The sequence below is a fragment of the Verticillium dahliae genome, genomic scaffold, assembly GCF_000150675.1.
Source record: "Verticillium dahliae VdLs.17 supercont1.28 genomic scaffold, whole genome shotgun sequence".
NCBI classification, from domain to species: domain Eukaryota; kingdom Fungi; phylum Ascomycota; class Sordariomycetes; order Glomerellales; family Plectosphaerellaceae; genus Verticillium; species Verticillium dahliae.
Window position 1 is genome coordinate 84,399 of NW_009276942.1, and position 12,128 is coordinate 96,526.

The 12,128-nt window shown below is 60.0% G+C and overlaps 3 protein-coding genes across 3 annotated transcripts; 2 read left to right on the plus strand and 1 right to left on the minus strand.

Moving 5' to 3' along the window:
• VDAG_09597 (uncharacterized protein) lies at positions 1 to 974 on the plus strand (the record flags this gene model as incomplete). Its single annotated transcript, XM_009658558.1, has 1 exon — positions 1 to 974. One exon carries the CDS (start codon positions 1 to 3, stop codon positions 868 to 870), a length of 870 nt encoding a protein of 289 aa, XP_009656853.1. The 3' UTR covers positions 871 to 974.
• Positions 975 to 1,117: 143 nt separating this feature from the next.
• On the minus strand, positions 1,118 to 4,763 carry VDAG_09598 (uncharacterized protein; the record flags this gene model as incomplete). The annotated part of the gene is made up of 2 exons (XM_009658559.1): positions 1,118 to 1,888; positions 1,941 to 4,763. The coding sequence occupies 2 exons, from the start codon at positions 4,761 to 4,763 to the stop codon at positions 1,118 to 1,120; spliced, it is 3,594 nt and encodes a 1,197-aa protein (XP_009656854.1).
• A 1,205-nt stretch (positions 4,764 to 5,968) lies between these two features.
• On the plus strand, positions 5,969 to 8,740 carry VDAG_09599 (uncharacterized protein; the record flags this gene model as incomplete). Its single annotated transcript, XM_009658560.1, has 2 exons — positions 5,969 to 6,148; positions 6,203 to 8,740. 2 exons carry the CDS (start codon positions 5,969 to 5,971, stop codon positions 8,738 to 8,740), a joined length of 2,718 nt encoding a protein of 905 aa, XP_009656855.1.
• Between the last annotated feature and the right edge of the window lie 3,388 nt (positions 8,741 to 12,128).

Here is a 12,128-nt window from a genome sequence, read left to right on the forward strand (position 1 = left end):
ATGCCGCGCCGATACCATGACTCCCTCTCGCCCTCTTCCTCTTCCTCTCCCTCTCCCGCCCCCTCCCCCTCACGCCACCGCGCCCGCTCAACATCCTACTCGGACCGCCGACAGCCGGCCTCGCGCTCGCAGTCGCTGGCGCGCCGCTCCCTCTCGGCCTCGCGCTCGCGATCGCCGTCGCACCGCGGCTCGCACTCGCGGTCCCGCACGTCGCGCGCAGCCAGGGTCAAGGACAAGGTCAAGGACAAGAAGGAGATCCCCTACGGCTTCCTCGCCGGCATCGGCGTCTCGGCGCTGCTGCTGCACAAGTACTGGCCCAAGGGCTGGGTGCACGGCGAGGACAAGTACTGGGACAACAAGGTCGGGCGCGCCGCCGAGGTCGTGGTCGAGAGGCCGCGCGGCGTGCTCCGGGAGGGCCGCGTGCGGGCGGGGCCGGTGTTGGAGGAGATGAGGGAGGGGTGGCGCGAGGAGAGGGCGAGGGAGAAGGGGCTGGAGGTGCCGGAGCCGGAGCCCGAGCGGGAGCGGGAGCGGGAGCGGGAGAGGAGGAGAGGACGGAGCGTGGGCAGAGCGATGGACAGGGACAGAGACAGGAGCAGAGTGCGGTATGGGCTGGGCGTGGATGATGTGGATCATGTGTATGAGGATCTGAGGCGGCCGAGGCGGTTTGCGGCCGATTATGACGATGACTGGGACCGCTTGGGACGGTATCCCGCTGAGCGATATGGGGACGAAAGGCGGTACCCGGAAGATAGACGGTACCCCGAGGAAAGCCGACCGGAAGAAAGACGATACCCCGCAGAGAGGCGGTACAGCGACCACTATCGTCGATATGATGTCGAGTACGACGACATGGTTGGCTGGAGGAGGTAGGAGTTGACGGGGTTTACCAAGTGCGACTTTGACATGGTGATAAAGGTATCTGTCCCTTTTGGGTACCAAGTTATGAAGCCAACGAGTAGCCGTCTGTTTCTCTACCTACTTACATGTGCGACCATGGACGTCTCCCCAGTTGTGCTGCCCGCTTGAAATGTGTCATGCCATGTCCCAAAATGTACCAAATGCTCCATGTCCGTCTCTCTTACCATCTTCCGAGTCCGCCGCCGTCAACACGACGTCTCTAGCCTCGGCCGGCAGTCATGGCAAACATGGCCGGCGTGACTGGGTTCGCCCACTCGAAGCTGCTCTCTACCGCTACCGGGGGGACCTGTGTTTCCTCCTCTATACCATCGCCCTGCGCCTGTGTTTCCTCCTCTATACCATCGCCCTGCGCCTCTTCCACAGCAGCCTCGGCCCACCCCTTGCCGCCGGTCCGCATCACAAAATAGGGGTTGAGCTTTGACCCAAAGTAATGCTCCCGTCGCAGCATCGCCCCGCCGTCGAGAGCTGCCATTCGTGTCTGCCTCAGCCTTTTGCCCGGCCGCACGTTTTCGCTGAGCAGGCTGCTGCGCTGTGTCCCTGCCATGCGCCGGTCATACGCCACAATGCCTCGAACAAAGGGCGCCACATCAAGCGTGATCAGCCGCATCGTGCGATCGAACACGGACGGATCGAGGAAGCTCGCCGGCACGATGGAATGTCGTTCAGAGATGGCAATGGGGTCAAACGCTAGCGCCATGTCGTATCGAACGATGGGCATGTCCTCCTCCGCGGGTGCAGACTCGCAAAGCTTCTTGATGACATCCGACGGCTTGATGCAGCCCATCGGCGCATTGTACGTCTCTCGCCTGTCGTCCGCAAGCTGGCGCGCACCGCAACGAAGCGAGATGGCGGCTGACGTGCAAAAGGGCTCGTGGTCCGTCACCAGCGGCGCTTCCAGCAGACGCCGCCCGAGGGTGTAGTCTTCGCGAGCTTTCGCAGTGATATCGGGCTGTGTCGCGTCCAGGTTTTCCTGTTTCCTGGTTAGCTCATATCATATCCGAAGAGTGCAATGCTCCACGTACCTGAAGACCGACCCCGAACCGACCGTTGGAGCAGAGGTCGGCGGCGCTCATCGTGTCGGCGAATCGTTCGTAGATGTCAAGGGCTGCGAGCCTTTCGCTGCGGCTTGCACTGGCCATGCGTCCTGCCCAGGCAGCCTGATCCCTCGTCTCGTGCCAGTTGCTGAGGTCCATGCCGAGGCTGTCCCAGCTCTGCAGGAGCAGTTCGTCCTCTTCGCGTTGAGAAGGGCCTAGCGACTCGGCGCCGGCGAAGCCCATGCCCTCCAGATATGTGCCCTGACTGACAACACGCACGACATGGCCGTTCTTATCCTTGTCGCACCCCCTCGGCCACCGCGGATAGAACCATTCGAAACCGCCGCGTCGGTCGCCAACGCCTAGCTGGCACCAGTAGTTTAGCTCCGTAAGAGAGGCCCGAATGTCGCCGCCCCTGGACTCGAGCAATGCCTGCACAGCTGGCCTGCGGAGGGCGTGACCCTCATTGGCCGCAATGAGTAGCATGACATCGAGTGCCAGTTCGGTCGGCGGGGGGCTGAGGCGGAAGATGCCGTGTAGGTTCAGTGTCTGTATCGGAATCAGACTCTCATCGTTGCAGGTCATGATGAAGGGCCGCTTCGACTGCGCAATCAGCGTTGTCATGGTCGTCCAAAATTGCTTGTCCTCCTCGTACAACACGTCCGCCTCTTCGATGAGAATCAAAGATTGCTTCTGGGACTTGGGTTGAGTGTTCTTTGATTTCTCCGCCTCCTCCTGCTTGTCACCAGACGGTGCTGCGACCTGGGCAGGCACAGGCACAGCTGGCGGCGGGATAGTCGTGGAGGCTGGCGTGCTGATTTGGGCAGGCTTGGGCTTGAAGAAGGACATGACGGTGCCTTGCTTTCCCGACTTGACATCCTTGGCTGTGGGATCTTCTGCGTCACCCTGCTTGCTGTCCTGATGTCGTTGCACGAGGTGATTGCGCGTCATGTCGCCCACCTTGTCCAGCACATCTTTGCCACTGCGTCGACTGCTCGAGTTGATTTCAAACACCTCGAAACCCAGCTCCTTCGCAATGGCATAGACGGCGGCCGTCTTGCCTGACCCATGCGGCCCACTGATGAGTGCTGCGTTGGCCACCCTCGGCATGTCCTTTCCGCTCTTGGGGATGGTCTGCATGATGGTCTGCTTCGGCGCAAGAGGAACGTTTTCATCTTCGGGCTCGGTCATGTCGTCGGGGTCGTACGAAGCGTCCTCATCGCTGGACACGACGAATCCATCCAGCTTGCCACGCTTCCGTTTCTTCTTGGGCCCGGACACCGCCTTCACCGTCGCGGGTTTCTGATCCGTAGTGATGCCCGTGTCGACAGATTGCACCTTGAGCATCTCCAACCAGTCCCTGAGCCAGATGGCGTCCCGACCGACTTGCAGCACCTCGGCTGCTGTTGCTGGGGCGTATTTTTGCACCCAGGCCAGGTCCTCGCATTCGGATCTATCGAACGCCGACAAACTAGTCGCGAGTGATTTGTACAGACGTGAGACTGCGGCATGAGGCGCCTGTCTCGTCGTAGTCACAATTTCATCGTCGCTGTCGTCGTTCAGACTGCTTCTTGACGGAAGAGGGGTCCTCAGTTCAGGTCGTATCCGCGCCTGCAGTTTGGGGCCGCTTTCAAAGTGCTTCCCCGGCAATCGCAGCTCTGGTGGCGGCGTATCGAACTCTTCCGTCTGGGCGCTCAGTGCGGCTATGATGCCCTTGATGTCCAAGGCAGCACCCAGTTGGCCCACGACAGATTCTTGCGGAGGGACATTCGTCACTCTTCCCTTGGCCTTCCTCGAAGAGATACCTGGGGGGAGTTGTACTTCAGTCTGAGACCAGCAGTCCTCGGCAAGTCCCGTCACGTGGGTAGCGCCTTTCGCGGCCCAAGCAGGATGCGCAGCACCTGGAACTCTGAGGCCCATTGATTTGACGCCAAATTGGGGCAGGTTCGTGCGCTTGATGGCGTTCCTAGGCTTCTTTGGCGAGCAAGGGGTCGAGGAGAAGATGACCTGCCGCGGCGGGGGAGGGGCGGCTGCTTTTGCGGCAGGAGGCGCGGTTGTTGTGACAGGTTGTCCCGTCTGTGGATCCATCTTGGTCTGTTTGGCCTTTTCTGCTGCAGGCTTGGTGGATTTTCCACGTCCTTTTTTGGGTGGCGTCTTCGTGTCTGGTATCGCAGTGGACGGTGTTCTGAGGATCTCTTCAATCTTGCTGCCGATCCGCTGGCGGCTTTCGGGGTCTTGGCCAAAGGGGATCGTCACAATGAAGGATGCCTGCTTGCCCTTTGCCGTTTTAGACTTGGCTCCAGTCGGGGTCGTTGTTTTGGGCTTTGGTGGCGACCCGATGGTGCCTGTCTTGGGGTTGAACTTCAGGACGCGCTTGGGCTTTGCATCGTCTTGCAGAGGCTGAGATTGTTCGGCATTGGCTGCACTGGTGTTCGGCACAGGAACGTTTGAGAGCGGCCGTTCAGTTGCGGCCAGGGGGGTTGCCGGGCCAGTCGAAATGGATGGTGTGTCAGGCTCGTTCGTTCCGAGAGAACTGGACTTTGAGAGTGCTTCGATGATGGAAGGTCCGTTGGTTGCTTGTTTCCGTGGGTTGCGGCGCTTTTTGGTGCTTGGCGTATTGGCCTCTTCAAGAGCGTCGGGATCAATCTTTCGTCGTTTCGGCGTCGGCCCATCGTGGTCAGCCCTAGGCAAGGAGCCAACCTCTGCTGTTGGGTGTTCGCTGGTCAAGGCATCCGAGGGAGTTGGTCTGTCGGATCCGGGCGTGAAAAATGGATGAAGCTTCTTGGGATCGGCGAAGGCTTCGGGGGCCATATTTGCTACGAGGGTTCCCATGGGGGTCAATCTGCACATGGACATGACGATCAGTGCCGCTCTTTATGTATGCACTCGGCCGGGACGCGTACACGAGTCGATGCTATCACTGCCGGAGCAGTGCTGGAGGTTCGAGCAATGCTGGCATTGGTGAGGTCTTGGGGGAACGAATAAATAAACGACTGTGTAGGGGTAGTGAATTGGGTTCTCGCCTGTACGGGTCAGGGATGAAGTATGGCCAAGTTGGGGGGAACGCTTGATGGTGGTGGTTGGAGTGGTGGAGGTGGTAATGTCGATTCCAAGTCCCTTGTCGAGAGAGGGCAGGGGGACGAAGTCGCGTCAAGCGCGACGTCGATGTGGAGCGCGTCTGCCAGTGCACTTTACCAGGTCTTATCGTTATCGGGCTTTGGTCTGTGACGCTCCCAACCCCTCCATTCCCGGTGTTTATGTCTCGTCCATGAGGGACATGATTGATGGTGAATAGAAAAGAAGAAGCAGGCTCTAACAAACTAGTCAACAGTGTATTCTTCTCTGACGATGAGAGTAGCAAATTTGTTCTGATCGTAGGTTCATCGAGTTCAGCACCATGTCCACATCTCGACTGGGTTGGTGGACAAGCAGTGAGCAAGCGACGAGGTTCGTTTCTTGTCCAGTTACATTGGCCCGGTACATGTTGCATGGATTCGTGAATGTAGCTTCTCGTTAGACATGGTGATTGGGCTGAATTGGTGCCTTCACAGTAGAGACAGACGCTGCTCCTGTAGAGCTGACGCGCTACTTCTGGCTGATAGACATGATGGAAAGGTAGCACAAAGCCCTTGGAGGAATGCCAATCATTCAGATGCACCTTGCATTCATAGTATCGAACAGATGGAGAAGAAGTGCAGCAGGATACTACCTTATCTCACCATCTCACAATGAGGTACCTACCTTAAGTACCTGTACATATCTCCCAGGTGGTAGCTAGGTACCTGTCGAGCTGCTTCCATGAGCTCGTCTTATCGTTCGATCCACTCTTATCGTCCGAGCCCCACTCAGGCTCCCCGAACTTTTTTTTCTTCGACTTCACCGCAGGCACGACCACGACCACTTGCTTGTCGTGGGCGAGCAGCACGATTCGATTGAGGCGAGACACACTCCCAACAACCCCTCACCGTGCCATCAACGAGACTGCCGAACTGCAGTCTTTTTCCTGACACAACAAGATGGCTCCCGCGTTCCGCATCCACAAGCCCGATGTCCTGGCGACCCTTCCGAGGCCTCTCGATTCTTCCACGGGTCAATATCATGCTGGCGAGGTCTTCACGCAGCAGCCCGGCTCCAAGAAGCGCAAGAGACTCGAAGTTGCCGTTGGCGTCGATGGCGAGGCGGCCAACATTTACCACGTAGGTTCATTGCGCCATTCGTCTTCTTCGGCATGGGCTGACCCGTCGTTCTAGATCCCCTCTTCCGACCTGAGGACGTCTTACCCCATCCCACCCCAAGAGTCCTTCACCTGCGCCCCATACTCGATCCGCTACCAGAGGCCGAATGCCAACGACCGCGACCAATATACATACTTCTCCACCAAGGACGGCTCTGTCTCCGGCTCCAAGATGACCGTCTGCAAGGACGTCGTCAGCCCATCCGGCAAGACAACATCGACGACCAGGTCGCAACGACTCCGGCACAAGGCCCCCGTTGCCCGCATCTACACGTCACACCACGCCAATGTGACACCCGACGCTGAAGCCGGTGGCCACGCGTACAGCGATGTTCTCGCTGTTTGCAACGACGGCCAGATTGTTTGCCTCGATGGTGCCGCGCTCGACGAGAGATGGACCATGTCCGCGTACAGCCTGTGCAAAGACCTTCTGCCGCCAGCGACCTCTGGCCTCGAGGTTGACTCTGTCTTCCACGGCCCCGCTTCTGACTTTTTGAAGGGTGTGTTTGGCGGTCGGCAAGATGCGCTCGGCGCCTTCGGTCGCACCATTGACGCAGAGACGTTCAACCCGGATGTGCTCGTCCTCGTTGCCACGACGCGCGGCAAAGAGGAGACGGGCCGCTACCTCATCGTCCTCGGTGCCGTCGCGCGCAACAACACAACCAACGCCGCCCAGCAGGCTCTCGTGCAGCTCCACGTCGCCCCGCTGCCCCGGCACGAAGGCCTGGCAACCGTCAAGACACCAACCTACCAGCTCCACGTTCGCACGGGACGTCTCATTGAGCTCTGCGACAACATCATGCGGACCTATGATCTCACGACGGCGGTACCTAGGCTGCGCGACGCCGTCATTATGCCTGACGCGTCATCCTCCTTTGTACATCTGTCCGAACACTCGGTGCTGTCGCTGTCGCCCATGGCGCTCACCATCACGAACATCACCTACCGCTCTGTCCAGGCGCAGTCCGCCGTGACCATGGAGTCGGGTGCGCAAGGGGGCGGCCATCCTCCCATGCTCCTCACATATCTCTCCAAGCTGGATCTGGCGATAGCCATTGTCAACAACACCATCTACTCGATCCAGATTGAACGGCACAAGGCGTCGTCCAAGGAGGGCCTCCTCATTGACGCCATTGGCCGAGGCCTGTCCAAGGCCGACCACCTTCCCGCCGACCTCCCGCAGCGCCGTGGCAAGGCTGCTTTCTCAAAATACCTGCCGGGCACGCTGACGGACGCCTACGTGAAACAGTCACTGGTCGAAGTGGAGGAGATGGACGACGCACTGGGTCAGAACGACCTCAAGGAGTTTGAGCGCTTGCTGGCGGCCAAGTTTGGCGTCACCATTGACGAGTCTACACAGCCCCAAGACGACGACACGACGACGCCCGACTGGCAATGGCTCGAACGGCCCTCGGCATACGCAGCCGTCGACCGCCGCTGGGTCCTCTACGCCATCAGCCGCGTCTTCTCGGTGGACGTCAAGGACGTCAACAACGACTGCCCGGCCCTCAACTGCGTCCTCCCCGAAAGCAACGCACTGCTCTACCTGGTTGTCGCCGGCCACCTGACGCTATCGAACATCCTGGCCGCCTTCCGGAGCGAGCTCAAGGAGGCCGACGTGTCCCTGTTCGCGCTGGCCGACGTGCTCGTGCAGCAGCTCGTCGGTGTCGACCCGGCGCTGGAGCTCCTCATGAGCTACCTGTCGGCGACGAAGCTCGGCGAAGTGGAGCTGCTGCTGATCGTGCGCACGATAATGCAGAGCCTCGACCAGCAGCCGCGACTGGCGCTGCCGATGCCCAGCGGCACGCAGGAAGAAGAGTTTGTGACCATGGAGATTGACCAGCTCGAGCGTGAGCTCGAACTCGCCGAGTACAACCTCGGCGACGAGTCGAACGTCCGCGCGCGGCTGCTGACGGCGGCGTTCGAGAGGCTGGCGGGCTATTCCTCCGTCTCCACCGTGCGCGCGCTGCGCATCGCCTTCCACCCGACCGAGATACTGGCGCTGATCCACCTGCTGCGCATCCAGCTCGTCGGCAGCGCCTGGACGACGCGCTACACCGAGATGACGACCTTTGACCAGGACGAGGCGGCGAGGACGGCGTCGGACGGCGTCATCACGCTCATCGCCGAGCTGCTGGCGCGCTGCATCGACGCCGTCGGCACCCACGGCTGGCTGACCAGCGTGTCGGTGGGCCACCAGCAGGCCGAGGGCGGCCACTTCCTGACGGCCCTCAAGCTCGAGGTCAGCGCCGCCCTCGAGGGCCTCAACGAGGCCGTCGAGATGAACGGCATCCTGGGCGAGGCGGTGCGGTTCGGCACCGCGTCGCTCGCAGGCAGGTCGGCGAGGGCGGGGGGAGACAGGGCGAGGGCCGTCGAGGTCGTGGCGTCGGCCGAGCTGCCGCTCGGCCTCACGCCGAAGCAGGGCGTCACCCAGTTCAAGGTGGTGTCTGGCGGCGAGGTGGTCGAGAGGTCTGCGCGTGAGAAGGGTCACCTGCTGAGTCAACGGGTCAAGGAATACTCGCTTGAGAGAATGCCATTTGAGAGCAGACTATGAGGACAGCAGGCTGCGAGGACAGTAGAGGTAGCTAAGGACAGCAGACTAGTCGAGGTGGAACAGGGGGGCTACTGGAAGGAGGAGCGAGGGCATGGAGGAGCGAGGGCATAGGAGGAGCGAGGCGCAGACGGATAGAGCCGCATGTCTTGCATCGCCGCCGGGATCCAGGCGCGGGCCAAGTTGCTGCGATGGAGGAGGGCAGATTGCCGCAACAGAAGCCAAGCGTTCGCGGAAGCTGGCCGGCCACCCGGAGGAGCACACATGATGCACAGATGACCCGGGCCTGACTCGACAGAGAGTTTAGGCTTTGGACGTTTCCAAGATTGCTGCCTCTCGAACACACGCAGCCCACTGGCGGAGAAGCAGAAAGCAAAGCCAAAGACGACCGAATCGAGCCAGGTTCGGTAACACGCTGGGCGGCCTCTGGCTGGGAAAAGCCTGATCTCCATTGTCCATTGCCAATAATACCAAATGTTACCCACGGAGCGGATCCCTTTTGAGCACCCGGCTGACACCACTAACCATGCCTCGCATACTGCGCCAGTTGATAGCCGGCCGGCCGCACGGCTCTGTGACTGTTTCTCAGCCTCCGCCATGCAGTCGAGGGGCAAGGGGGGGAGGGAGAAGAATTCATTCTGAGCAGCAGGGCGCGATCAAAGTTTCGCTGGCTCTGGTGGCTTTCTGATCGGGTGTCGTTTTCAGGCTGTCTGATGGACCCGCTGACACACACACATCATCTCTCGTGAGAGCCTCATGTTGCACAGTCCTACGCCCACCTGCAGCGGTGGTCTACAAAGCCTCGCCCATTTAGGCGACCGAGCAGCTGTGATGCAGCCAAGCATCGTAGAGATAAACTTGTTGCCTGGAAGAATGGCGAAAGACAACACACACACACCAGGGGGACAATCGTGCTGAAAACGGTGGCATGCTGCGAGGAAGAGCTCCGAAGGAGGATGAAGAATGGGATTCAGTGAGGAAATCCGTCTCGCCGGAGAGGAGGGCATGGCCCGTTTCGCGAGGCAGCGCTCGAAAGGGAGGGCCAATAAAGGCCGGACAGCAGACGGACAGCTTGTTTCGACCTGCAGAGGCCACACCCACTCGCTAGTCGCCCGTGGCATCGCGACGATGCATGCAAGCTCCCAAGCGCGCCGGCATACATGTACAGCAGTCGCAGCACAGCCAGAGTGCCCCGACGAGGCGGCCTGACGAGAACGGGGCCAGTCAAAGTGGAACGTGGTTTGCGACGACTCGCCCGCTAACGAACGCCCTCAGGTGTCTTGACGGAAAGTCTACCATCAGCCCTGTGGCCGATTCTGGGCGCAGACGGGGGAGCATGTCACCACTAGGTACTGTCTGCTACCACACCAACAGTACAGGCACGAGCACAAGCACGAACGCAAGCACGACGGCACACGACGGCACCTGGAATGACCCGAGTGACCGACCTTCTGGCTGCCTCTCTCTGTACCTGCTTGACGGGATGGGGTTGCCTTGTTTCTGCACGACCCTGCGAGTTTGACTCGTGGGATTCGCCCCTTCGTTTCGTATCTGAAATCCTGTCTTCCAGTGTCGTGAGGAAAGAAGCAGCTCAACATGACGCTTGTCTCGTCGTTGACCCCCGCTGGACCCAGAGAAGAAAAAAACACCGAAAACCTCGTGTTCCATGACTTCTTCCATCGGGATTCCCTCACGAGGAGGGGTGCGCGCCCCATCAACCCATCGAGGCGTATCGGCGGCTCGCGACAAGACTGCAGGTCTCGGGGTCTCCCGACGGGCCATGTGGGCTGCTAGCTACATGGAATAGTACCATGTAGGTGCTTCTGCGCAGCGCTGCGCCTCGGCGCGACAGGGCCTAGCTTGAGAGCAGAGTGCTACGCCAGGCAGACGGGGGCGAGGGAGAGGGGGGGGGGCTCTCGCCAAGGTTCATTTTGCACTTCCAGCTGGTGCTCGCTTGGATGCTCGTTCGGCTCTACGAGAAGGGTGAAGATCGGACGGCGAGGGTGGACAAGCTTGACACGTTCAAAGGGACGGATTGCTTGCTTGGGTCCTGGGCCCAGGAAAACTTGCACGGCTTGGATGGTAGCCTCGGGAAACCCTCCCTCTCCCTTGCCTGTGGCCAACCGTGAATGACTCCATCTCTCTCGCCGTCACGGTCACTCTGCCCCCTCTCACGCCAATGGAAAGCCGCTGGAACGGTCATTCTCCCCCCGGTGGCGCAGCGATGGAAACAAGCAAGACAGGGGGGCCCTCCCCAGTGAGAGAGACAGGCAACAGGCGACAGGGGGGCTTGGCCCAGCCTGGGGGCCCCAGCACGGCGCGGAATGGGAGCGTAGCACCGGGGGATCGGCCAATGGATGCGCGGGTATGATGTTATCATCCTGGCCTGCAGACGTCACTACTGCGAACTGCGAACTCCAGCCCTGTCCCGCGGTCCCGCGGTGATGGGGGTCTCGGGGCAGGCCTGGCAGGGTGAGTGACATGGTGGGAGGGCGCACGAACGGCGGCGGGGTGGACAGACTGGGCAGAGCTGAGATGATACAGACCTGACAGACCTGCAGGAGAGCAACGTACAGTACAAGTCCCTTGTGGATGAAGCGGCAGTTCGAGACCGAACAGCTCACTGAGCCACGAGTCGAGATCCAAGGTCGACTCACGAGTACAGTGCCCCGTACCTCGTAACGGCGGCAGCCTGCGCGATCGCTCGTACGCAGGTCAGCTTGAGCACAGCACGCTGAGCAAGCTGAGCACGTTGAGCACGTTGAACACGTTGAGCACCAGTTGATGAGGAGGGATGGTGGGACCCTGAGACGGATTTCTCTGCTGTGGCCGTGTGTCTTTTCTCTGGTCTTTTCTCTCTTCTCTTTCTCTCTCCTCATTATGACCTCCTGATCCTCCCGTGTTTTTGGGGTTTCTTGCCCAGACATCATCATCATCGACAGAGGTTCCGCGAGCGATCTTCTCCTCTTCCATCAGGCACAAGAGAAACCCAGGATTCTTGGCCCCCTCGCCTCAACCCCCCTCTCCTCGACCTTCCTCTCCTCATCCTCCTCGTGGCCACCCCCTTGTCAGGACGACCCTTGAAGCGGCCCTGGCCCCCCCGTCCCTGTCTACTCATAAGGATACACCTCTGATGCAATCTGGTTCCTGACCCGGATTCGCGTCGTTTCCCTGTTCTTGCCCATCACCCTACAGCTCCTCCGTGCCGCCGCTGACTGCACTGCGTATTGCTGCATTCTGCGATCAGACGAAACCTTGCAGTCTTGGTTTAGGAGAGCTGCGAATCCTGTCGACAGCGTGTACACCACGAAACACTGGACGCTGACATACAACACAACGCGACAACACTATACATTTATACATATTAGTATTAACAGACCAACAAGGCAAC